General features: G+C 37.9%; 1 protein-coding gene across 1 annotated transcript; it reads left to right on the top strand.

Moving 5' to 3' along the window:
* Positions 1-7,300: 7,300 nt before the first annotated feature.
* LOC133539230 (oocyte zinc finger protein XlCOF8.4-like) lies at positions 7,301-23,840 on the top strand. Its single transcript, XM_061881406.1, has 2 exons — positions 7,301-8,186; positions 19,985-23,840. Exons 1-2 carry the CDS (start codon positions 8,063-8,065, stop codon positions 21,235-21,237), a joined length of 1,377 nt encoding a protein of 458 aa, XP_061737390.1. The 5' UTR covers positions 7,301-8,062; the 3' UTR covers positions 21,238-23,840.
* Positions 23,841-26,322: the final 2,482 nt, after the last annotated feature.

The raw sequence follows: 26,322 nt of genomic DNA, 5'->3' as shown, positions 1-26,322 counted from the left end.
ATGTTGTACATTCCAACACCTGTTATTATGTTGTACATTCCAACAGGTGTTATTATGTTGTACATTCCAACACCTGTTATTATGTTGTACATTCCAACACCTGTTATTATGTTGTACATTCCAACACCTGTTATTATGTTGTACATTCCAACACCTGTTATTATGTTGTACATTCCAACACCTGTTATTATGTTGTACATTCCAACAGGTGTTATTATGTTGTACATTCCAACACCTGTTATTATGTTGTACATTCCAACACCTGTTATTATGTTGTACATTCCAACAGGTGTTATTATGTTGTACATTCCAACAGGTGTTATTATGTTGTACATTCCAACAGGTGTTATTATGTTGTACATTCCAACACCTGTTATTATGTTGTACATTCCAACACCTGTTATTATGTTGTACATTCCAACACCTGTTATTATGTTGTACATTCCAACAGGTGTTATTATGTTGTACATTCCAACACCTGTTATTATGTTGTACATTCCAACACCTGTTATTATGTTGTACATTCCAACAAATGTTATTATGTTGTACATTCCAACAGGTGTTGTTATGTTGTACATTCCAACAGGTGTTATTATGTTGTACATTGCAACACCTGTTATTATGTTGTACATTGCAACACCTGTTATTATGTTGTACATTCCAACAGGTGTTGTTATGTTGTACATTCCAACACCTGTTATTATGTTGTACATTCTAACAGGTGTTGTTATGTTGTACATTCCAACACCTGTTATTATGTTGTACATTCCAACAGGTGTTGTTATGTTGTACATTCCAACAGGTGTTATTATATTGTACATTCCAACACCTGTTATTATGTTGTACATTCCAACAGGTGTTATTATGTTGTACATTCCAACAGGTGTTGTTATGTTGTACATTCCAACAGGTGTTATTATGTTGTACATTCCAACAGGTGTTATTATGTTGTACATTCCAACAGGTGTTATTATGTTGTACATTGCAACACCTGTTATTATGTTGTACATTCCAACAGGTGTTGTTATGTTGTACATTCCAACACCTGTTATTATGTTGTACATTCCAACAGGTGTTGTTATGTTGTACATTCCAACAGGTGTTATTATGTTGTACATTCCAACAGGTGTTATTATGTTGTACATTCCAACAGGTGTTATTATGTTGTACATTCCAACAGGTGTTGTTATGTTGTACATTCCAACAGGTGTTATTATGTTGTACATTCCAACAGGTGTTATTATGTTGTCCATTCCAACAGGTGTTGTTATGTTGTACATTCCAACAGGTGTTATTATGTTGTACATTCCAACAGGTGTTATTATGTTGTACATTCCAACAGGTGTTGTTATGTTGTACATTCCAACAGGTGTTGTTATGTTGTACATTCCAACACCTGTTATTATGTTGTACATTCCAACAGGTGTTATTATGTTGTACATTCCAACACCTGTTATTATGTTGTACATTCCAACACCTGTTATTATGTTGTACATTCCAACAGGTGTTATTATGTTGTACATTCCAACACCTGTTATTATGTTGTACATTCCAACACCTGTTATTATGTTGTACATTCCAACAGGTGTTATTATGTTGTACATTCCAACAGGTGTTATTATGTTGTACATTCCAACAGGTGTTATTATGTTGTACATTCCAACAGGTGTTATTATGTTGTACATTCCAACACCTGTTATTATGTTGTACATTCCAACACCTGTTATTATGTTGTACATTCCAACAGGTGTTATTATGTTGTACATTCCAACACCTGTTATTATGTTGTACATTCCAACACCTGTTATTATGTTGTACATTCCAACAAATGTTATTATGTTGTACATTCCAACAGGTGTTATTATGTTGTACATTGCAACACCTGTTATTATGTTGTACATTGCAACACCTGTTATTATGTTGTACATTCCAACAGGTGTTGTTATGTTGTACATTCCAACACCTGTTATTATGTTGTACATTCCAACAGGTGTTGTTATGTTGTACATTCCAACACCTGTTATTATGTTGTACATTCCAACAGGTGTTGTTATGTTGTACATTCCAACAGGTGTTATTATATTGTACATTCCAACACCTGTTATTATGTTGTACATTCCAACAAATGTTATTATGTTGTACATTCCAACAGGTGTTATTATGTTGTACATTCCAACAGGTGTTATTATGTTGTACATTCCAACAGGTGTTATTATGTTGTACATTCCAACAGGTGTTATTATGTTGTACATTCCAACAGGTGTTATTATGTTGTACATTGCAACACCTGTTATTATGTTGTACATTCCAACAGGTGTTGTTATGTTGTACATTCCAACACCTGTTATTATGTTGTACATTCCAACAGGTGTTGTTATGTTGTACATTCCAACAGGTGTTATTATGTTGTACATTCCAACAGGTGTTATTATGTTGTACATTCCAATAGGTGTTATTATGTTGTACATTCCAACAGGTGTTGTTATGTTGTACATTCCAACAGGTGTTATTATGTTGTACATTCCAACAGGTGTTATTATGTTGTCCATTCCAACAGGTGTTGTTATGTTGTACATTCCAACAGGTGTTATTATGTTGTACATTCCAACAGGTGTTGTTATGTTGTACATTCCAACAGGTGTTGTTATGTTGTACATTCCAACAGGTGTTGTTATGTTGTACATTCCAACAGGTGTTGTTATGTTGTACATTCCAACAGGTGTTGTTATGTTGTACATTCCAACAGGTGTTATTATGTTGTACATTGCAACACCTGTTATTATGTTGTACATTGCAACACCTGTTATTATGTTGTACATTGCAACACCTGTTATTATGTTGTACATTCCAACAGGTGTTATTATGTTGTACATTCCAACAGGTGTTATTATGTTTTACATTCCAACAGGTGTTATTATGTTGTACATTCCAACAGGTGTTGTTATGTTGTACATTCCAACAGGTGTTATTATGTTGTACATTCCAACAGGTGTTATTATGTTGTACATTCCAACAGGTGTTGTTATGTTGTACATTCCAACAGGTGTTGTTATGTTGTACATTCCAACAGGTGTTATTATGTTGTACATTCCAACAGGTGTTGTTATGTTGTACATTCCAACAGGTGTTATTATGTTGTACATTCCAACACCTGTTATTATGTTGTACATTCCAACAGGTGTTATTATGTTGTACATTCCAACAGGTGTTGTTATGTTGTACATTCCAACAGGTGTTGTTATGTTGTACATTCCAACAGGTGTTGTTATGTTGTACATTCCAACAGGTGTTGTTATGTTGTACATTCCAACAGGTGTTATTATGTTGTACATTCCAACAGGTGTTGTTATGTTGTACATTCCAACAGGTGTTATTATGTTGTACATTCCAACAGGTGTTGTTATGTTGTACATTCCAACAGGTGTTGTTATGTTGTACATTCCAACAGGTGTTATTATGTTGTACATTCCAACAGGTGTTATTATGTTGTACATTCCAACAGGTGTTGTTATGTTTTACATTCCAACAGGTGTTGTAATGTTGTACATTCCAACAGGTGTTGTTATGTTGTACATTCCAACAGGTGTTATTATGTTGTACATTCCAACAGGTGTTGTTATGTTGTACATTCCAACAGGTGTTATTATGTTGTACATTCCAACAGGTGTTATTATGTTGTACATTCCAACAGGTGTTGTTATGTTGTACATTCCAACAGGTGTTATTATGTTGTACATTCCAACAGGTGTTATTATGTTGTACATTCCAACAGGTGTTATTATGTTGTACATTCCAACAGGTGTTATTATGTTGTACATTCCAACAGGTGTTATTATGTTGTACATTCCAACAGGTGTTGTTATGTTGTACATTGCAACAGGTGTTGTTATGTTGTACATTCCAACAGGTGTTGTTATGTTGTACATTCCAACAGGTGTTGTTATGTTGTACATTCCAACAGGTGTTGTTATGTTGTACATTCCAACAGGTGTTATTATGTTGTACATTCCAACAGGTGTTGTTATGTTGTACATTCCAACAGGTGTTATTATGTTGTACATTCCAACAGGTGTTGTTATGTTGTACATTCCAACAGGTGTTGTTATGTTGTACATTCCAACAGGTGTTATTATGTTGTACATTCCAACAGGTGTTATTATGTTGTACATTCCAACAGGTGTTGTTATGTTTTACATTCCAACAGGTGTTGTAATGTTGTACATTCCAACAGGTGTTGTTATGTTGTACATTCCAACAGGTGTTATTATGTTGTACATTCCAACAGGTGTTGTTATGTTGTACATTCCAACAGGTGTTATTATGTTGTACATTCCAACAGGTGTTGTTATGTTGTACATTCCAACAGGTGTTATTATGTTGTACATTCCAACAGGTGTTATTATGTTGTACATTCCAACAGGTGTTATTATGTTGTACATTCCAACAGGTGTTATTATGTTGTACATTCCAACAGGTGTTATTATGTTGTACATTCCAACAGGTGTTGTTATGTTGTACATTCCAACAGGTGTTATTATGTTGTACATTCCAACAGGTGTTATTATGTTGTACATTCCAACAGGTGTTACACACCTCCTCTTTCTGCTGTAAAAATAGTGAATGATCCACTTGACACTCCTGTGGGGAAACTTTGCTTTGATCAAAAAAATAACAGAAAAATCCTCAGCTTATTCCAAAATGATTGTGTGTCTGTCTCCTATGTCATTTCCCTCTGGAATAATGTTGTAAATGACATCTGTTGGATCAAAAAATTGTGGTCCCTTCCTAACAGGTATTTACTTCCCAACAAAGTCAAAGAGATATCATTTAAAATCATTCCTGGTTATTACCCTGTAAAGACTGTAATGGTTAGATAGAAGAAGGACATTGATGTTATGTAACATGCACCCAGAGACTGTTAACCACTTGTTTTATACTTGTGAAAACACTCCATCACTATGGCAGGCATCTGTCGCTTCATCCTGGACAATATTTATGACAAATTTGTGCTTTGCTTTAAATATGTGATTTTTGGTTTTACACTTTATGAACAAAAAATTTAAAAGGAATTCTACCTTTGCAACCTCATTATTTTATTGGCTAAGTTTTATATTCATAAATGTAAGTTTCTCAATACCCGACCTATCTTTTGTGCCTTTAAAAAAGATTTTGAACTTTAAATTAAAACAATCTCTACCTCTAACAACAAAAAAGCTGTGAAAACGATGATGCTGTGTTCCAAATTTAAGTTATTTAATGAATCTGAATGAACCTATGGCTTTGCACTTTGTTTATTATATATATATATATATATATATATATATATATATATATATATATATATATATATATATATATATATATATATATTTGTTTGTATTCTATTTTTGTTATTTTGAATTTACAACCCCCTGGCGCTGTTTTGTACTGTTTTCATAATGTTTTATAATGTTTTATATTGTTGTTCGGCTTACTGTTTTTAATTGTTGAAATGTATAAATAAACATAAAAAAAAAAAAAAAGGAAGGCAGCAGAACAGAGCAGTACTGCTTTGTAACGTCAAGTGTGCCAACTGTCGTGAAAGCACATGGACTGAGAAAGACGTGAGCAGGACGCTAATAAGTAGTGATGGGTTGATGAGGCTTCATGTATCGTTTGGACACATTGCAAAACTGTATTGATACAGTGTCAATACTGTGTCACTAAATAATGACATCTGCTGGACAGTAAAAATTCCTACAGGCAACCTATGGACCGACTCAACTGACACTGATTTTATGACCTAGTACATACAATAATATAACCCAAGTCATTGTATTTCATTTAGGATTATTTCATATCTTCATTTAAATCAAACTATATTTTTATCTTTTTTAGATACAGTCAATAAATAATGTGAACATGATTGATTGATTGAAACTTTTATTAGTAGATTGCACAGTTCAGTATTCCGTACAATTGACCACTAAATGGTATGCACATGTATCATAACAAGGAAATGTAAGAGAACGTGTTGTGAATGAGGATACTGGGGGGGGGCAGTACATCTAAGAAGGACAGCTCCACCCTGGAGAAACTGATCAGGCGGGCCGGTTCTACAATCGGAATGAAACTGGACTCACTGGTGATGGTGGCAGAGAAGAGGACTGTTGACAAACTAGTGAGCATCCTGGATGATGCCAGTCACCCTCTGCATAGTGTTATCAGCAGCCAGAGGAGCCTGTTCAACATCAGGACTAATAGACTCAAGAACTCCTTTGTCCCACACGCCATTAGACTGTACAACTCCTCTCTGGGACGGGGGACGGGGGGGTACTAGGATGACAGGGGATGCAAAACAATAACAGTGCAATACGTTTTCATAACATGGTCACTACTGCCTACTTTGTCTTGTTATATTCTTATTTTACTGTTATATTGTTATTCCCATTGTTGCTTTTTAGTTTTTATTCTCATTGTAATATTTCTCTTTTTTGTTTCCTTTTAAACCCCCATTATTTACTTTTTACTTTTATTTAAATTGATCTCAACTCTGTACACTGCTGCTGGAATTTTAATTTTACTGAAGGAACTCTCCTGAAGGAATCAATAAAGTACTATCTATCTGTCTATCCATCTATCTATCTATCTATCTATCTATCTATCTATCTATCTATCTATCTATCTATCTATCTATCTATCTACTTGTGGACTGGGATTTTGTTTTAACATGCGCTCTGAATACGCACTGTTGATTGATTGATTGAAACTTTTATTTATTAGTAGATTGCACAGTTCAGTACATATTCCGTACCATTTACCACTAAATAGTAACACCCCAATAAGTTTTTCAACTTGTTTAAATCGGGGTCCATGTTAAGCAATTCATGGTAAAAAGTAAGTGGGGCCGAGCTGGACTCGAACAACCGCCCTAAGTGAATCAATATGAACATTTATAGTCCTTCACTCTACCAACTCAGCTACCTGAGAAATCAATTATGATTGTGTTTTAATGTCATTCATAGGATGGTTGTGTGGGCGGGACAATACCGGAGAGTCTCCAGTGGAGACTTAATGAAACGACAAGAAAATGAACACAAATACCTTTTTTTCCGATATATGATCAAAATATTCCCAGACGGCGGAAATGATCTCCGACGACGATAAATGACACACCCAAAAAAACAAGGACAGAAGTTGGCAGCAGCATCTCCTTGACAGATGCACTTCCTTCTAAACACAGTTTGGCGCGCAGGTGCCAGTGCGACACAGTTCGCCTATCGGTCACGTGACCAAAAGGGCTCATGATTGGTCACGTGACTTTCGAAAGGCGTCACGCACACCGACACAAGGTTTCGCTCTACGAGCTCGACGCATGAGCCGATGCATCTGTGTTGCCGGACCCATCACTATTGTTTAGTCGAGGATAAAGTGGTCTCCATGCCGCTTCTCCTGCTATCTTTGCTTGGTAGTTAGCTTAGCTCGCTAGTTAGCTTAGCTTGTTAGCTGCTAACAGCAGACACAGAAGTTATCAACACATCGCTAAGTAGAGATCAAGTGTGAGAGTAAAGTGTTGTGATTGTGTGAAAATGTCTACATTACAAATGTTGAGAGCGTTGGTGGATCAGCGACTAACTGCTGCCGTTGAAGAAATATTTGTAGTGTTGGAAATAAATATTACGTAAAAGAAAAGCATGCTAACAGTGACAGCAGGCAATATCTTATATAGAGCTACCTCTTCGTCCGCTCGGCTGTGACGTCATTCCCAGCTTCCGGTGTAGACGGAAGCCAGCAGAACAGAGCAGTACTGCCTTGTAACGTCAAGTGTGCAGGACGCTAATAAGTCAGTCTATTTAAGTCTATTTACGGCGCATAAAACACATCTGTGATTCTTTCTTTAAGGATAAAGTGGTCTCGATGCGCTAGAAGCTCTGTGCCGCTTCTCGTGCTGTCTTTGCTTGTTAGTTAGCTTAGCTCGCTAGTTAGCTTAGCTTGTTAGCTGCTAACAAAGAGACGCACATTTGATCAACACGTCGCTAAGTAGAGATCAAGTGTGAGAGTAAAGTGTTGTGATTGTGTGAAAATGTGTGAAAGAATGATAGCAAAGTATGAGGAGGAACTTTGTCCAACAAAAGAGGAGAAGGAGCGACAACATCAACTACTGGACGCTGTTTTCAAGGAGCCTCAAGTTGTGTTACACAGAACAGGTTTGTTGACTTCTTACTCTCACATCTTTATTAACTTTACATTTCATTATTAACACTATATTTTTTAATATATTTTTTATAAGAAGTTGTGTTGTCTTGTGAGGATGATGCATTCCGTCTGCTACTTGCAACGTGGTCTTGCAACCACGTGGTTGTCGGTGTTCTGTCGAATTTAACTACCCTTAGAAATAAGTTTCATATATTTCCATTTGTACAATAAACTGTCAGTGGTGGAACAAGCGTTAGGGCCGTGGATGGCCCCCGTAATAATAAAGCTAATTCTGACATCATATTACAACATGGCTTCACGGTGGGTCTGCCTCACAATACGAAGGTCCTGCAGTCTTGGGTTCAAATCCAGGCTCGGGATCTTTCTGTGTGGAGTTTGCCTGGGGATAGGTTGATTGGCAACACTAAATGGTCCCTAGTGTGTGAATGTGAGTGTGAATGTTGTCTGTCTATCTGTGTTGGCCCTGCGATGAGGTGGCGACTTGTCCAGGGTGTACCCCGCCTTCCGCCCGATTGTAGCTGAGATAGGCGCGACCCCAAAAGGGAATAAGGGGGAGGAAATGGATGGATATTACAACATTCACATGCCTCGCTGGGTTTACTAACAACAATCTCTAACCAGGTTTTAAAAAGTTTGTCAGCCATTTTTGCTGATACTTGCATTTTCCTGACAAGTATTTATTTTCTCACGTTCACGACAGCATCAGCCCGTTCACAGGATGTAGAAACATTATCAAAGGGGATCTGATTTTTTTTTTAATTTTGCCTGTCATTCACAATCCATATGTAAGACAATGATGTTTTTATATTTTATGCATTCTAAGTCGTAAACAAACGTTAGCAAAATCTTAACTATCCTAATTCTAACAATGGAGTCAATGAGAGCGCCTCTATTCAGCTCACTAATAAGAATTATTTGATCAATATAATATACCCAGAAGTCATTTTTTAAATGCTATCTCTTTAAAACATGCTGTAAAAATGCATATCCTTTGGAAATATTACTTATATTAACCACAAACTGGAGGAAACATCTTTAATTAGGATACAATTTAAATAAATAGTGTAAAGGTTTTATGGAATTTTCCAGGGTGAACCCCACCTTCTGCCCCCCTATGATCCCAAAAAGGACAAGCGGTAGAAAATGGATGGATGGGAAAAAGGCACATCATAGACAGGCCTCAAATGTTTACTTTTTAAGGTCAAGACAAGTGTTGCCTTAAAGGAGGGCTCATATTTAGGGCACCAAGGCAAACGTTATTTTCTTTCAAGGCAGGATATTTGATAATTTGCCAAAAGTATTTGGCCACCCATACGAAATTATGATAATCGGATGTCCTAAAATCAAGCACTTAGGCATGGTGACTGATTCTACAAACGTTTGTGAAAGAATGGCCACTCTCATTGATTTCCAGCATGGAAATGTCATAGGAGGCCACCTGTGCAACAAATCCAGTCATGAAATTTCCTCACTCCTAAATTTTCCAAAGTCAACTTTATTATAAGAAAAGTGAATAGTTTGGGAGCAACAGCAAGTCAGCCACCAAGTGGTAGGCCACGTAAACTGACAGAGAAGGGTCAGCGGATGCTGGAGCGCGTAGAGCAAAGACTTTCTGCACAGTCAGTTGCTACAGAGCTCCAAACGTCGTGTGACCTTCCAATTAGCCCACGTACAGTACGCAGAGAGCTTCATGGAATAGGTTACCATGGCCAAGCAGCTGCATCTACGCCATACGTCACCTAGTCCAATGCAAAGTTAAAAGATAAAGTTAAAGTACCAATGATTCACACACACATTAGGTGTAGCAAAATTATTCTCTGCATTTGACCCATCACCCTTGATCACCTCCTGGGAGGTGAGGGGAGCAGTGGGCACCAGCGGTGTCACGCCCGGGAATCATTTTTGGTGATTTAACCCCCAATTCCAAGCCTTAATCCTGAGTGCCAAGCAGGGAGGTAATGGGTCTCATTTTTTTCTATAGTCTTTGGTATGACTCGGCCGGGGTTTGAACTCACAACCTACCGATCTCAGGGCGGACACTCTACCCTCTGGGCCACTGAGTAAGTGTCACTGTCAGATACAGTGGTGTAAAGCATGTCGCCACTGGACTATAGAGCAGTGGCGATGCCTTCTCTGGACTGATGAGTCACGCTTTTCCATCTGGCAATCTGATGGACAAGTCTGGCTTTGGAGGTTGCAAGGACAATGCTACATTTTGGACTGCTTTGTGCCGAGTGTTAAATTTGGTGGAGGAGGAATTATGGTGTGAGATTGTTTTTCAGGAGTTGGGCTTGGCCCCTTAGTTCCAGTGAAAGGAACTTTGAATGCTTCAGGATACCCAAACATTTTGGACAATTCTATGGGATGCCACTTCAAGTTCATATGTGAGTAAAGGCAGGTGGCCAAATACTTTTATCAACATAGTGTGTATATATATATTAGTGTTCATGTATGAGATCTAGGGCTGCCAATTACAGCCAAAGTAATAATTAAGATTATTGTTATCAACATTGAAACCATGATTGATGATTGTTAGGTAAAGCATTGTTGGGGTGTGAACGTAATACCATCATGTCATTTGTAATGTCTAATAAAATGACTATAGATAAACGTTATCCATATATTTATAGACAATTATTAGTTTAAAATATTATTATTCTTTAATAACATGGACTTGCCAGCTTTTTGTCACTTCATGATGCCTTTTGATACAGAGACTTTTTCTCTTTGTTTTTTAAAATGATGTACATCATATAAATGATGTAGTAGGACAGATTAATTGAGTTTGAGCAGAAGTATGTCGTATAGAAATTAACTACACACAATAACACATTAAAAAAATGATGTGACAAGAATGATTTTTGAAGTGACATGAAAAAAACCACAAGTAATGTAAACAAAACCTGGTATTTACATTTTGATATCAAAATAAAACACAAAGCAGTTTGGTTAATGAAGATGAAGTCTGATAAACAAGCTTTGTTCTTCTCCAACACCTCCCAAGTGTTTCAGTACAACAGTTTGGCCAACAACAAATAAAAAAACTGTGATACCTCACACATCAAATAAACAATCTTCACTACCTGAGTTCAATTCAATGAGATGACAAAACATCTGAGCTAGCATTGATGTTATTTGACCATTGATACAATTAAATAAAGGAGTGAACATCCCAGTAAACAAAGTAAAGACTTTCTAAAAAAGTTGTAACAACGTTCACAACACATCACCTGCTGCAAAACATCAAATAGTTTTCTCCTTCGCTGTATACTTTTAGTGTGGGGACAAGTGTCTCCAATATTGTCCACACCTGTCTCCATCCAAACACAGCAGTGTTCTTTAAATGCACGGCGGGAAGTGAGGGAAAATGAAGTTAAACCAAGCGCTGGGCTCCGTTTACTCCGAGGGGAAATCTCCGCAGCAAAGTCTGTGTCGTTGGTCCGCCTTTTATTATCCAGCCAAACCACGCTAGTGCACATGCACCTGTCTGTGTTGCCAACAATGCATTAATATCATTATTATTATTATCCAGCCAAACCACGCTAGTGCACATGCACCTGTCTGTGTTGCCAACAATGCATTAATATCATTATTATTATTATCCAGCCAAACCACGCTAGTGCACATGTGCCTGTCTGTGTTGCCAACAATGCATTAATATCATTATTATTATTATCCAGCCAAACCACGCTAGTGCACATGTGCCTGTCTGTGTTGCCAACAATGCATTAATATCATTATTATTATTATCCAGCCAAACCACGCTAGTGCACATGTGCCTGTCTGTGTTGCCAACAATCCATTAATATCATTATTATTATTATCCAGCCAAACCACGCTAGTGCACATGCACCTGTCTGTGTTGCCAACAATGCATTAATATCATTATTATTATTATCCAGCCAAACCACGCTAGTGCACATGTGCCTGTCTGTGTTGCCAACAATGCATTAATATCATTATTATTATTATCCAGCCAAACCACGCTAGTGCACATGTGCCTGTCTGTGTTGCCAACAATCCATTAATATCATTATTATTATTATCCAGCCAAACCACGCTAGTGCACATGTGCCTGTCTGTGTTGCCAACAATGCATTATTATTATTATCCAGCCAAACCACGCTAGTGCACATGCGCCTGACTGTGTTGCCAACAATGCATTAATATCATTATTATTATTATCCAGCCAAACCACGCTAGTGCACATGTGCCTGTCTGTGTTGCCAACAATGCATTATTATTATTATCCAGCCAAACCACGCTAGTGCACATGCGCCTGACTGTGTTGCCAACAATGCATTAATATCATTATTACTATTATCCAGCCAAACCACGCTAGTGCACATGTGCCTGTCTGTGTTGCCAACAATGCATTATTATTATTATCCAGCCAAACCACGCTAGTGCACATGCGCCTGACTGTGTTGCCAACAATGCATTAATATCATTATTATTATTATCCAGCCAAACCACGCTAGTGCACATGTGCCTGTCTGTGTTGCCAACAATGCATTATTATTATTATCCAGCCAAACCACGCTAGTGCACATGCGCCTGACTGTGTTGCCAACAATGCATTAATATCATTATTATTATTATCCAGCCAAACCACGCTAGTGCACATGTGCCTGTCTGTGTTGCCAACAATGCATTAATATCATTATTATTATTATCCAGCCAAACCACGCTAGTGCACATGTGCCTGTCTGTGTTGCCAACAATGCATTATTATTATTATCCAGCCAAACCACGCTAGTGCACATGCGCCTGACTGTGTTGCCAACAATGCATTAATATCATTATTATTATTATCCAGCCAAACCACGCTAGTGCACATGTGCCTGTCTGTGTTGCCAACAATGCATTCATATCATTATTATTATTATCCAGCCAAACCACGCTAGTGCACATGCACCTGTCTGTGTTGCCAACAATGCATTAATATCATTATTATTATTATCCAGCCAAACCACGCTAGTGCACATGTGCCTGTCTGTGTTGCCAACAATGCATTAATATCATTATTATTATTATCCAGCCAAACCACGCTAGTGCACATGTGCCTGTCTGTGTTGCCAACAATCCATTAATATCATTATTATTATTATCCAGCCAAACCACGCTAGTGCACATGCACCTGTCTGTGTTGCCAACAATGCATTAATATCATTATTATTATTATCCAGCCAAACCACGCTAGTGCACATGTGCCTGTCTGTGTTGCCAACAATGCATTAATATCATTATTATTATTATCCAGCCAAACCACGCTAGTGCACATGTGCCTGTCTGTGTTGCCAACAATCCATTAATATCATTATTATTATTATCCAGCCAAACCACGCTAGTGCACATGTGCCTGTCTGTGTTGCCAACAATGCATTATTATTATTATCCAGCCAAACCACGCTAGTGCACATGCGCCTGACTGTGTTGCCAACAATGCATTAATATCATTATTATTATTATCCAGCCAAACCACGCTAGTGCACATGTGCCTGTCTGTGTTGCCAACAATGCATTATTATTATTATCCAGCCAAACCACGCTAGTGCACATGCGCCTGACTGTGTTGCCAACAATGCATTAATATCATTATTACTATTATCCAGCCAAACCACGCTAGTGCACATGTGCCTGTCTGTGTTGCCAACAATGCATTATTATTATTATCCAGCCAAACCACGCTAGTGCACATGCGCCTGACTGTGTTGCCAACAATGCATTAATATCATTATTATTATTATCCAGCCAAACCACGCTAGTGCACATGTGCCTGTCTGTGTTGCCAACAATGCATTATTATTATTATCCAGCCAAACCACGCTAGTGCACATGCGCCTGACTGTGTTGCCAACAATGCATTAATATCATTATTATTATTATCCAGCCAAACCACGCTAGTGCACATGTGCCTGTCTGTGTTGCCAACAATGCATTAATATCATTATTATTATTATCCAGCCAAACCACGCTAGTGCACATGTGCCTGTCTGTGTTGCCAACAATGCATTATTATTATTATCCAGCCAAACCACGCTAGTGCACATGCGCCTGACTGTGTTGCCAACAATGCATTAATATCATTATTATTATTATCCAGCCAAACCACGCTAGTGCACATGTGCCTGTCTGTGTTGCCAACAATGCATTATTATTATTATCCAGCCAAACCACGCTAGTGCACATGCGCCTGACTGTGTTGCCAACAATGCATTAATATCATTATTATTATTATCCAGCCAAACCACGCTAGTGCACATGTGCCTGTCTGTGTTGCCAACAATGCATTAATATCATTATTATTATTATCCAGCCAAACCACGCTAGTGCACATGTGCCTGTCTGTGTTGCCAACAATGCATTATTATTATTATCCAGCCAAACCACGCTAGTGCACATGCGCCTGACTGTGTTGCCAACAATGCATTAATATCATTATTATTATTATCCAGCCAAACCACGCTAGTGCACATGCGCCTGTCTGTGTTGCCAACAATGCATTAATATCATTATTATTATTATCCAGCCAAACCACGCTAGTGCACATGCGCCTGACTGTGTTGCCAACAATGCATTAATATCATTATTATTATTATCCAGCCAAACCACGCTAGTGCACATGCGCCTGACTGTGTTGCCAACAATGCATTAATATCATTATTATTATTATCCAGCCAAACCACGCTAGTGCACATGTGCCTGTCTGTGTTGCCAACAATGCATTATTATTATTATCCAGCCAAACCACGCTAGTGCACATGCGCCTGACTGTGTTGCCAACAATGCATTAATATCATTATTATTATTATCCAGCCAAACCACGCTAGTGCACATGTGCCTGTCTGTGTTGCCAACAATGCATTATTATTATTATCCAGCCAAACCACGCTAGTGCACATGCGCCTGTCTGTGTTGCCAACAATGCATTAATATCATTATTATTATTATCCAGCCAAACCTTGCTAGTGCACATGTGCCTGTCTGTGTTGCCAACAATGCATTATTATTATTATCCAGCCAAACCACGCTAGTGCACATGTGCCTGTCTGTGTTGCCAAAAATGCATTAATATCATTATTATTATTATCCAGCCAAACCACGCTAGTGCACATGTGCCTGTCTGTGTTGCCAACAATGCATTAATATCATTATTATTATTATCCAGCCAAACCACGCTAGTGCACATGCGCCTGTCTGTGTTGCCAACAATGCATTAATATCATTATTATTATTATCCAGCCAAACCACGCTAGTGCACATGTGCCTGTCTGTGTTGCCAACAATGCATTAATATCATTATTATTATTATCCAGCCAAACCACGCTAGTGCACATGTGCCTGTCTGTGTTGCCAACAATGCATTGATATCATTATTATTATTATCCAGCCAAACCACGCTAGTGCACATGTGCCTGTCTGTGTTGCCAACAATGCATTATTATTATTATCCAGCCAAACCACGCTAGTGCACATGTGCCTGTCTGTGTTGCCAAAAATGCATTAATATCATTATTATTATTATCCAGCCAAACCACGCTAGTGCACATGTGCCTGTCTGTGTTGCCAACAATGCATTAATATCATTATTATTATTATCCAGCCAAACCACGCTAGTGCACATGTGCCTGTCTGTGTTGCCAAAAATGCATTAATATCATTATTATTATTATCCAGCCAAACCACGCTAGTGCACATGTGCCTGTCTGTGTTGCCAACAATGCATTAATATCATTATTATTATTATCCAGCCAAACCACGCTAGTGCACATGTGCCTGTCTGTGTTGCCAACAATGCATTAATATCATTATTATTATTATCCAGCCAAACCACGCTAGTGCACATGTGCCTGTCTGTGTTGCCAACAATGCATTAATATCATTATTATTATTATCCAGCCAAACCACGCTAGTGCACATGCACCTGTCTGTGTTGCCAACAATGCATTAATATCATTATTATTATTATCCAGCCAAACCACGCTAGTGCACATGCGCCTGTCTGTGTTGCCAACAATGCATTAATAAATGAAGTTTTTTTGGTCATTATAAAAAAATTAAACGGTATTACTAACCGTCGGGAATTATCGCAAATTATCATTATACCGTTCACTGTTACATCGGTCCTCCATTAACAAGTTAAAAAGTCAAGGGCAGTCACGGCATGTTCTTGCCGCGAATTGTAGTCAATTATTGGGGCATTACAGCAAATGACAAGGGTAGCAGATTTTGCCGAGGTGCCGCAGTAAAATTCGAGCGCTACATAGAATGATATTTATATCCTTCAGATGCATGAAAGATAAACTTGAGTTAATGAAACATGTAGAATAGATGGTTTTACAACCTCTGTTGTTTAAAAAGGGCACAGTCAGGGCTGGACCATTATGGCTTAAATAATAATAATTTTGATTGATATTGTAATCATGATTAATTACACCAATTAAAGATAATTTAAAAACACCAGTATTTACTTTACCACCAAAACTCAACTTTAACTATAGTTTAAAAAAGTGGATATTAGTTAGTAACGAATAAACCACAACAAGTAAAATAATAGTACAAATACATTTAAATAGCAATGGCAATATAAAAAAACAATTAAGTTTTATTTTTTATTTTTTTAGTCAGCTTTTTTTTACCTTTTACACTTATTTTGTTACCATTTCAGTATGTGCTTTTTGTGTCAAACATAAATGGGACGTCGTGGCGCAGTGGGAGAGTGGCCGTGCGTAACCCGAGGGTCCCTGGTTCAATCCCCACCTAGTACCAACCTCGTCACGTCTGTTGTGTCCTGAGCCAGACACTTCACCCTTGCTCCTGATGGGTGCTGGTTAGCGCCTTGCATGCCAGCTCCCTCCATCAGAGTGTGAATGTGTGTGTGAATGTGGAAGTAGTGTCAAAGCGCTTTGAGTACCTTGAAGGTAGAAAAGCGCTATACAAATACAACCCATTTATCATTTATAAATAAATGTATAAAATGTTTGTTCAGTAAATGCAGAATCTTTTACATTTATTTGTGCAATACATCTTTGGACAATTTAGACCCGTACATTGGGTCAAAGCATAATAATTGTGTAAATGCATCAATAAGTTCATTATGCTTTTGTAAGGTGCTTTTTTTGAAGCCTTTTTTTGTTAGCGCAGTCAGACCTATTATTGTGAAGGAGGAAGTGTGCTGCTGTTCCCAGCTTGATGCTGTCCTTTTTCTACATTATTCCTACATGGATGATGTCGTTCACAACAACACAAGCAGATGAGATGTGTTGTGGGTAATGGATTTTCCTTGCTAGCTTTAGCTTCATAGTTTAGTCGCTATTTGGAATGACCGCCTCAAGGACGGGACAGTTGCGTGTTTAGAGGATGAATGAGTGGTCCAGAACATATTATTTTCCCTAAAAAATGTTGCTTCTCCTCACAACGACTAATGGCTAATAATGATTATTGTTATTATTGTTGTTGTTGTTATTATCATCATCATCTTCATTATTTTATATGTATTACTGTCATCATTTATTGTCATTGCTATTGATATGGTTCATATTATTATTATTGTTATCATTATCGATATTATAATTGTTTAGTCATTGTTGATATTATCATTATTATTATTACTTCTATGACATCACCCAACTAGTTAAACTATATGAATTAGTATCAACAAGAGGAATACATTGAATTGTGTGTGTGTGTGTGTATTTTGGGTATATGCATGTGTGTATGTATGTGATTATGTGTATGTATGTGTGTATATATATATATGTATATATTTATGTATATATATAAATTGTATATATGTGTGTGTTGTGTACATATGTGTGTGTACATATGTATATATGTAAGTGTGTGTGAATTAAATGTATTTTATATAGACAATATATAGCAGCAACCACTGAATTGAATTATATTATATATATTAATGTATTATATATTGTATATGTATAGGGGTGGGACCTAATAAGTTGACTTCTTCCCACTCCCTTTTGAGCCAATCTTGACATCTACAAAAGATTAGTCACATGTATTGTTTTCAATGTAGGTGTAAAAATAATGTATCTATATATTTCTTTTGTATTTTATGTCATTCTCTTGTTTTGTTTGCATGGCTCAAAATAAACCATTCATTCATTCAATGACAACATTTCTCTTACATTTATGTCAATTTCCCTGATATTCTGCAGGGAACAGCAGATTTTGTTATATTAGCCAATTCTGTGACTCCGTAAGTCATTGTTGAAATAATATGCCTTATTTTTTTGTTGAGTCCAGTGATTATTGATTGGATTATTACTTTGGAAAGGTGAGAGAAAAAAAGTTGTGGTCTTGTGAGAATTGTCTGGTTTGTCCATCCTAGGCCACCGTAGGTCACGTGTGGTGCATCACCAGACCTGCTAATGTTAGCCAAGTTAGCTGCTCATGCGTGTTGGAGTGGAGACGTTTGGGCCTCCAGTATTGAGGCTGCGCTTTTTTACGTTTTCGGACCAAACGAACAAAAGAAGACATTTTGTGTGCAGTTTGAGAGCCGCAGCCGGAGAGAATAAACACACAGTGTATCCATGACTGCAAAGTTCATTGACCGCTTGTTTGATTGATTGACTAATGTTCTAATACTTCTGGACATTGACTTTAAAAATTTCTGTCAGTCACACAAACATGCTTGTGGGGGAGTTTTCTGTGTCTACGTACCTTCCACACATGCGTACACCCACCGCAGTGACATTTGTCCAAGTTGAACAATCCCCACATTTTTCAACCTATTCAAACCATTTTAACATCAACTCATTCCACTCATCCTGGACATTCAAACCAACACTTTCCCAAGTTCCAAACCAAATTCTGGTTTTCCTGGAAATTCAAACTCTTCAACATTTAACCCCTTTTCATCATTCAAACTATTCTTAAATTCATACTACATTCTGTAAGCATTTCAGTTCAATTTCAGCATTGGGGTATTCACATGCAATTCCTTGAACAATTGCCTCATCTACTTCCATCCATCCATTTTGTACCGCTTATTCCCTTTGGGGTAGCAGGGGGCGATTGTGCCTATCTCAACTACAATCAGTCGGAAGGCGGGGTACTCTCATCTACTTATTATTATCATAATTAAATGTAGCTTACCATATTGAATGTGTGGACTGCATGAATGATGCCTTCTCAGTTCTCACTAACGCAATTTGAGTGTATTGGAAATGCACTAAATTAATCTAATCCTTTATTATTATTAATAATAAGGTGAACAAGTTGTCTTTTGAAGGAGTAGTCCGTAACGTAAGCTGATTGCTTCTTCCCAGTTTAACTGTGGCAGCACTATCTAAAATGAAAGCAAAACAGATATCTTTTTTGGTCAGCATGTTGACTGTGCTCATGCTTTTTTTTAGAGCAGACATGTCTCTAAAGATGAATGTGAAAATCACATATTATTGTCCACCAGCAGGGGGAGCTCATCACTAGTACTACTGTGTGGAGGCTGGCATGTGGTACATTATTTCCTGTGTGTGTATGACTTATTCAGAGGGAGAACAGCACACTTTTATGTATGGCGTCTACCATTAAGGATTGCAGGAATTACTTTTAGGATGTTTTTATATGATTAAGGTGGATTGAACTTTGGCCTGGGAAAGCATTCCCCTGAAAGTTTTCTTCATGTGTCAGCTGGAAGTACCCTGACTGCTGTGAGGGGAAACTGATGAGATTGTGAGATCATATGTTGGTGCAGGACAATGTCTCATGTGACTGAGCAAAGCTGGACTTTTCTAAAGAATGTTTGTTTTCTCCTGTCCCACAGACCTCGATGAGGAACATCTACCCCATGACCAGCAGGAGGAACCACAGTCCCCCCACATACACGAGGAAGAAGAGGTACCACATTCCCAACACATCAAAGAGGGAGGACAGGAGCCACAGCCGCCCCACATTAAAGAAGAAGACGAGAAGCCACAGACCCATCGTTTTAAACTGACCTTTCACATTAAAGGTCAAGCGGAGGACCCACTGATCTTACACATCAAAAAGGAAGAGGAGGACCCACTGACCCCTAACTTTAAGGCGCAAGAGAACCTGCTGACCCCTCACATTAAAAATGAAGAGGAGGACCCACTGACCCTCTACTTAAAAGAGGAAAAGGAGGACCGAGAGCCGCCACACATTAAAGAGGAAGAGGAGGAAGAGGGCATCAGTCAGCCTAAATGGTTGGAGGAGTTCCCAGTGACTGGTGTCCCTGTGAAGAGTGAAGATGATGAGGTGAAAGGTGAAAGTGAGGAGAGGGGAGGGGGGGAGCCTCCAAGCAGCAGCTCAACACAACACATGACAACAGAAGCTGATGGAGACCACTGTGGAGGATCACAAGCAGACAAGCTCTTAGCTCCACTATCAGATAGTGAGGACACAACGTCACACTCTCCTGACACTGATGATGAAGACTCTAAAGATGATGCAACATGTCACACTGACAACACTCACTTCACATGTTCTCACTGTCACAAAACTTTTAAATACCAAAGTCGTCTGAAAAGACACATGAGAAAACACACTGGAGAAAAACCCTTTATCTGTTCAATATGTGGTGAAGGTTTTACACAAAGTTGGAGTTTAAAAAGACACATGAGATTGCACCGTGGTGAAAAACCTTATATCTGTTCAATCTGTGGTAAAGGTTTTACACAAAGTCAACATTTGAAAAGACACATGAGAACACACACTGGTGAAAAATCACATTCCTGTTCAATCTGTAGCCAATATTTTGTACAAAGTCGAGATTTGAAAGTACACATGAGAAAACACACTGGTGAAAAACCTTTTTCCTGTGTAGTCTGTGGTAAAGGTTTTACACAAAGTCATAATTTGAATGTACACAAGAGAACACACACCGGTGAAAAACCTTTTTCTTGTTCAAGCTGTGGTAAAGGTTTTACAGACAGTCCAACTTTGAAAAGACACAAGAGAATACACACTGGTGAAAAACCTTTTTCTTGTTCAATCTGCAACAGAAGCTTTGGGGAACGATCAAAGCTTGAAAGACACATGAGAACACACACATGAGAGAAAGTGTTGAGTTGCAGTGTGTGTGGTGAAAGATTGTCTTCTAAGTAGCAGTGTAAGAAACACAAGTGTGCTGGTGAGAACAGCAGCAGCAAATGAAACTGCAGGATTTGAAATAAACGGTCAAGACTGTCATTTTGACTTTCTAACAACATCAGCACATATAACATGTGTGACATTGTTGTTTGTGTAACAACCTTTTTAAAGGCCTACTGAGACCCACTACTAGCCACCACACAGTCTGATAGTTTATATATCAATGATGAAATATTAACATTGCAACACATGCCAATACGGCTTTTTAAGTTTACTAAATTACAAATTTAAATTTCCCGGGAGTTTCGTCTTAGAAACGTCATGTAATGATGACGTGTACGCATGACGTCACAGGGTTTTAGGAAGTGTGAGCACTACACACACACACACAGCTAAAAGTCGTCTGCTTTAACGGCATAATTACACAGTATTTTGGAGATCTGTGTTGCTGAATCTTTTGCAATTTGTTCAATTAATATTGCATAAGTCAAAGTAGAAAGATGGAGTTGGGAAGTTTTAGCCTTTAGCCACACTAACACACGGTGTTTCCTTGTTTAAAATTCCCGGAGGTGAAAATTTACTCTAGATCAGAGCGCGGTCAAGCAGACATGGATCCTACCGAATGTTAACCAGCAGGTTTCGGTGAGAAAATTGTGGTTAAAAAGACAGTTCTTACCGGAGAAAAGCTGAGCTTGTGCTGTCCATAGCTGCCGTTGACTCCCCTGAGACATTGGTGTCAACACCCGGCCGTGGACACACACCTCCGACTATATATCAAACTCACTAAAACACTAGCAACACAATAGAAAGATGAGGGATTTCCCAGAATTATCCTAGTGAATGTCTTTAACTTAACTTCTGGGCGGTCTTTATGACCGCCCAGAACAGCTTTTACCCAAGAGCCATAGTAGCATTAAACAGGCACTGAGTGAGCACAATATGTCCATCATGTCCTCATGTGTCATGTTTAAATGTTTTTCTATTTTTTCGGACTACAATGTGCAATAATGTTTTATGTATGTGTGTACATGTATTCATATGCATGCAGATATGCATCTGTGTGGATACATATACATATACATATACATCTGTCATCTCTATCTTTTTTTTTTTTACTATTTATATTACCATATTGTATATGCACCTTAGGAGGAGCTGCTCCATTTTCGTTGTTCTTTGAACCTGTTCATTGCAATAATGACAATAAAACTCTATTCTATTCTATTCTATTCTATTCTATTTAAAAACATCGGAATATGTCCCAATGCTATCGCGTTTTTTAAATTTGTTATTCTTTATTTTATTTTTTTTCTAGTCCGTCGCTATCAATATCCTCAAACACGAATCTTTCATCCTTGCTCAAATTAATGGGGAAATTGTCGTTTTCTCGGTCCGAATAGCACTTTTTGTTGAAGGCTCCCATTAGAATCAATGTGAATATGTGAGTAGCCATCAACATGTGACGTCATCGTCTGCAACTTCCGGCAAAGGCGAGGCTTTTTCAGGAAGTACCAAAAGTGGCGAACTTTATCATCGATGTTCTCTACTAAATCCTTTCAGCCAAAATATGGCAATAACGCGAAATGATCAAGTATGACACATAGAAAATGGCATGCTATCCCCGTTTAAATAAAAAAATCTCATTTCGGTAGGCCTTTAAATTGTTTCTATATTTATTGCTGAGATATTTTATATTAATGCTTTTTTCAGTCAAATACATGCATTAATATGCAACATTGTGTACTTTTATTAAAAAAATTAACGGAACAGTTTGACTGAAAAGGTGAGAGTAAACACTACAATACATTTTTTTACACACAATAAACATTGTATGTGTGTATATATTCATAATACAATTTTAGACTTATTCATAATATTGTTTTTATACGTGTTTGAAATATTGAAGTGTTACATAATGTTATTTCCAATTGTTAATAATCCCATAGATTATCACCTTTATATGATATACATATGTACTGGTTCACATCTGAAACATCTTCTGGACCACTTCAGGAAGCATATTATTATTTACTTTATACATCATTTGAACAGTTGTCTTTTATACAGTTTTGAAATGTGACTTTATGAATCATTTGTTGGGTCTCTATTCATCCATTTTATTAATTATATTACTTTTTTGTAATATGATGATTGTGTTGTGATTGTTTTATATGTATGTCCCCAGACCTTTATGCAATATAAAAGTGACAGAGAATGACTGAATTGTTTGTGTGAAGGAAATATGGTTTTGTTTTTACAAACTTACATTTGTGGATTAAAAAAAAAACTCCCTTTATTGTGTTTTCAACATTTTTTATGGTTGTTTTTCTTTTTAACATCCCCAAAACAATATCAATATCAATCAAAGTTCGGAGTGTCCAGGAAGTCCTCCCAGGAAAAAGTCATGTTTTATGCTTTTTAAGTTTTTAAGTCAGACCTTACCTTGTTTCAAGTGCCAACACTCTGGGCACATTGCTAGTGTGTGTCATGCCAAGGTGACATGTGGACGGTGTGGAGGGGAGCAGGAATATGGACAATGTGGAAAATAATGGTGACTGGGAACAATTTATGGAAATAACAGACATGATATTAAAGGAAGTGGATACAAATCAAGTTATTGTGCAAATGAATGTAGATGTTACAAAGTGCATAATGGAAGCAGCCAAATAGAGCATACCAAGGAGTAGAACAGGGAGAAGAAGGAAGATGGTGGACACATGTGTGACACTTACAATTAGTAGTCACAAGTGTTTTGTCAAATGAATGCGGAAATATAGTATCCTAATCTAGCTGGAGGTATTTTCATATCTAAAGTAACAGTTAAAGTCCTACTGAAAGCCACTACTAGCCACCACGCAGTCTGATAGTTTATATATCAATGATGAAATATTAACATTGCAACACATGACAATACGGCCGCTTTAGTTTACTAAATTACAATTTTAAATTTCCCGCGAAGTGTCGTGTTGAAAACGTCGCGTAATGATGACGTGTGCGTTTGACCTCTCGGCTTGTAGCGGACATTATTTTCCAGCCCGATCCCAGCTATAAGTAGTCTGCTTTAACCGCATAATTACACAGTATTCTGGACATCTGTGTTGCTGAATCTTTTGCAATTTGTTCAATTAATAATGGAGAAGTCAAAGTAGAAAGATGGAGGTGGGAACCTTTTTGCCTTTAGCCACACAAACACAGCCGGTGTTTTCTTGTTTACATTCCCGAAGGTGAAGGTTTACTATGGATCAGAGCAGTCAAGCGAACATGGATCTCGACCACATGTCAACCGGCAGGTTTCGGTGAGAAAATTGTGCTAATAAGTTGGCTCTTACCGTAGTTATGAGCGAAGCCACCGTCGTCCTGCAGCTGCTGCAGCGACTATTAACTCCTCCCACGAACACACTGGCCGTCACCACACCCGTGGCCACACCCCTCTGACTTTCAGGTACTGTATAATGTCACTAAAAGACTAGCAACACAATAGGCAGATAAGGGATTTTCCAGAATTATCCTAGTAAATGTGTCTAATAACATCTGAATCGCTCTCACTGCAATCGCCTTTTTTTTTTTCTGGTCCTTCACTGTCAATATCCTCATCCACAAATCTTTCATCCTTGCTCAAATTAATGGGGAAATCGTCGCTTTCTCGGTCCGAATAGCTCTAGCTGCTGCTGGCTATGATTATAAACAATGTGTGGATGTGAGGAGCTCCACAACCCGTGACGTCACGCGCACATCGTCTGCTACTTCCGGTACAGGCAAGGCTTTTTTATTAGCGACCAAAAGTTGCAAACTTTATCGTCAATGTCCTTTTTCTTTCTTTTCTTAGTTTATTTCGAATATGAATATTTACAACACAATACAATACGGACAATACAATATTACCTCACATTTCATCAGGAGTAGGAAGAAGCAAAGCTTATTTAATTCTACCCCTTTCCCACTTCAGAGCGCCCACAAATACATACATACATACATCTACTCACCCTCTTTACAGCAGAATATCAAAATGACATCCGTGAATAAGCAATACAACGATTCTGTTACATGCAATTAACTAATCCAGTCGTTAGCAACATACTAAGATGAAGAATATCTTATTTTCAATAAGGTTGAAAGTGTTTCTCATAATTCTTCTTCTTTGTACTTTGTAAGCACTATTAATTTAAACATCTTCTTAAAATGGATCATATCAGTAAAATGTTTAATTTCTTTACTTAATTCATTCCATAATTTAATTCCACATACTGATATGCTAAAGGTTTTAAGTGTTGTATGTGCATGTTTTAAATTAGATTTTCCTCTAAGGTTATATTTGTTCTCTACTAAATCCTTTCAGCAAAAATATGGCAATATGGTGAAATGATGAAGTATGACACAGAATGGACCTGCTAGCCCCGTTTAAATAAGAACATCTCATTTCAGTAGGCCTTTAAAACTCTGATTGTTAAGACCTTTTCTAGGTATAGTCAAGTAACAAAATGTGTAATTGTAATTGATTTATAGTGACGGTGACAATCTAGAAAAAAGAAAGCAGCAATATTAAAAGGAGGCCATGTCAGGATACAGTACAAACATGTCAAGTGAAGAGGTTTATTCAAGCAACAGTAGACATGTTTAATACAAGAGTCAGGCCACACCCTGCCATGAGAAGACTATAAAGCACTTTGTGTCTTCTTTTTATTCCTGTAAAAGAGAACAGGACACATGATTGGGAACACTGGGACCAGGCTACTCAGTGCGAGGCCTGTAACATGAGCACTGAAGTGAACACTAGGACCAGGCTACTCAGTGCGAGGCCTGTAACATGAGCACTGAAGTGAACACTAGGACCAGGCTACTCAGTGCGAGGCCTGTAACATGAGCACTGAAGTGAACACTAGGACCAGGCTACTCAGTGCGAGGCCTGTAACATGAGCACTGAAGTGAACACTAGGACCAGGCTACTCAGTGCGAGGCCTGTAACATGAGCACTGAAGTGAACACTAGGACCAGGCTACTCAGTGCGAGGCCTGTAACATGAGCACTGAAGTGAACACTAGGACCAGGCTA

This window comes from Nerophis ophidion, linkage group LG20 (genome assembly GCF_033978795.1).
Source record: "Nerophis ophidion isolate RoL-2023_Sa linkage group LG20, RoL_Noph_v1.0, whole genome shotgun sequence".
NCBI lineage: Eukaryota > Metazoa > Chordata > Actinopteri > Syngnathiformes > Syngnathidae > Nerophis > Nerophis ophidion.
Note: the sequence above shows the minus strand (reverse complement) of the source record. Positions and strands in the feature narration are given on the sequence as shown.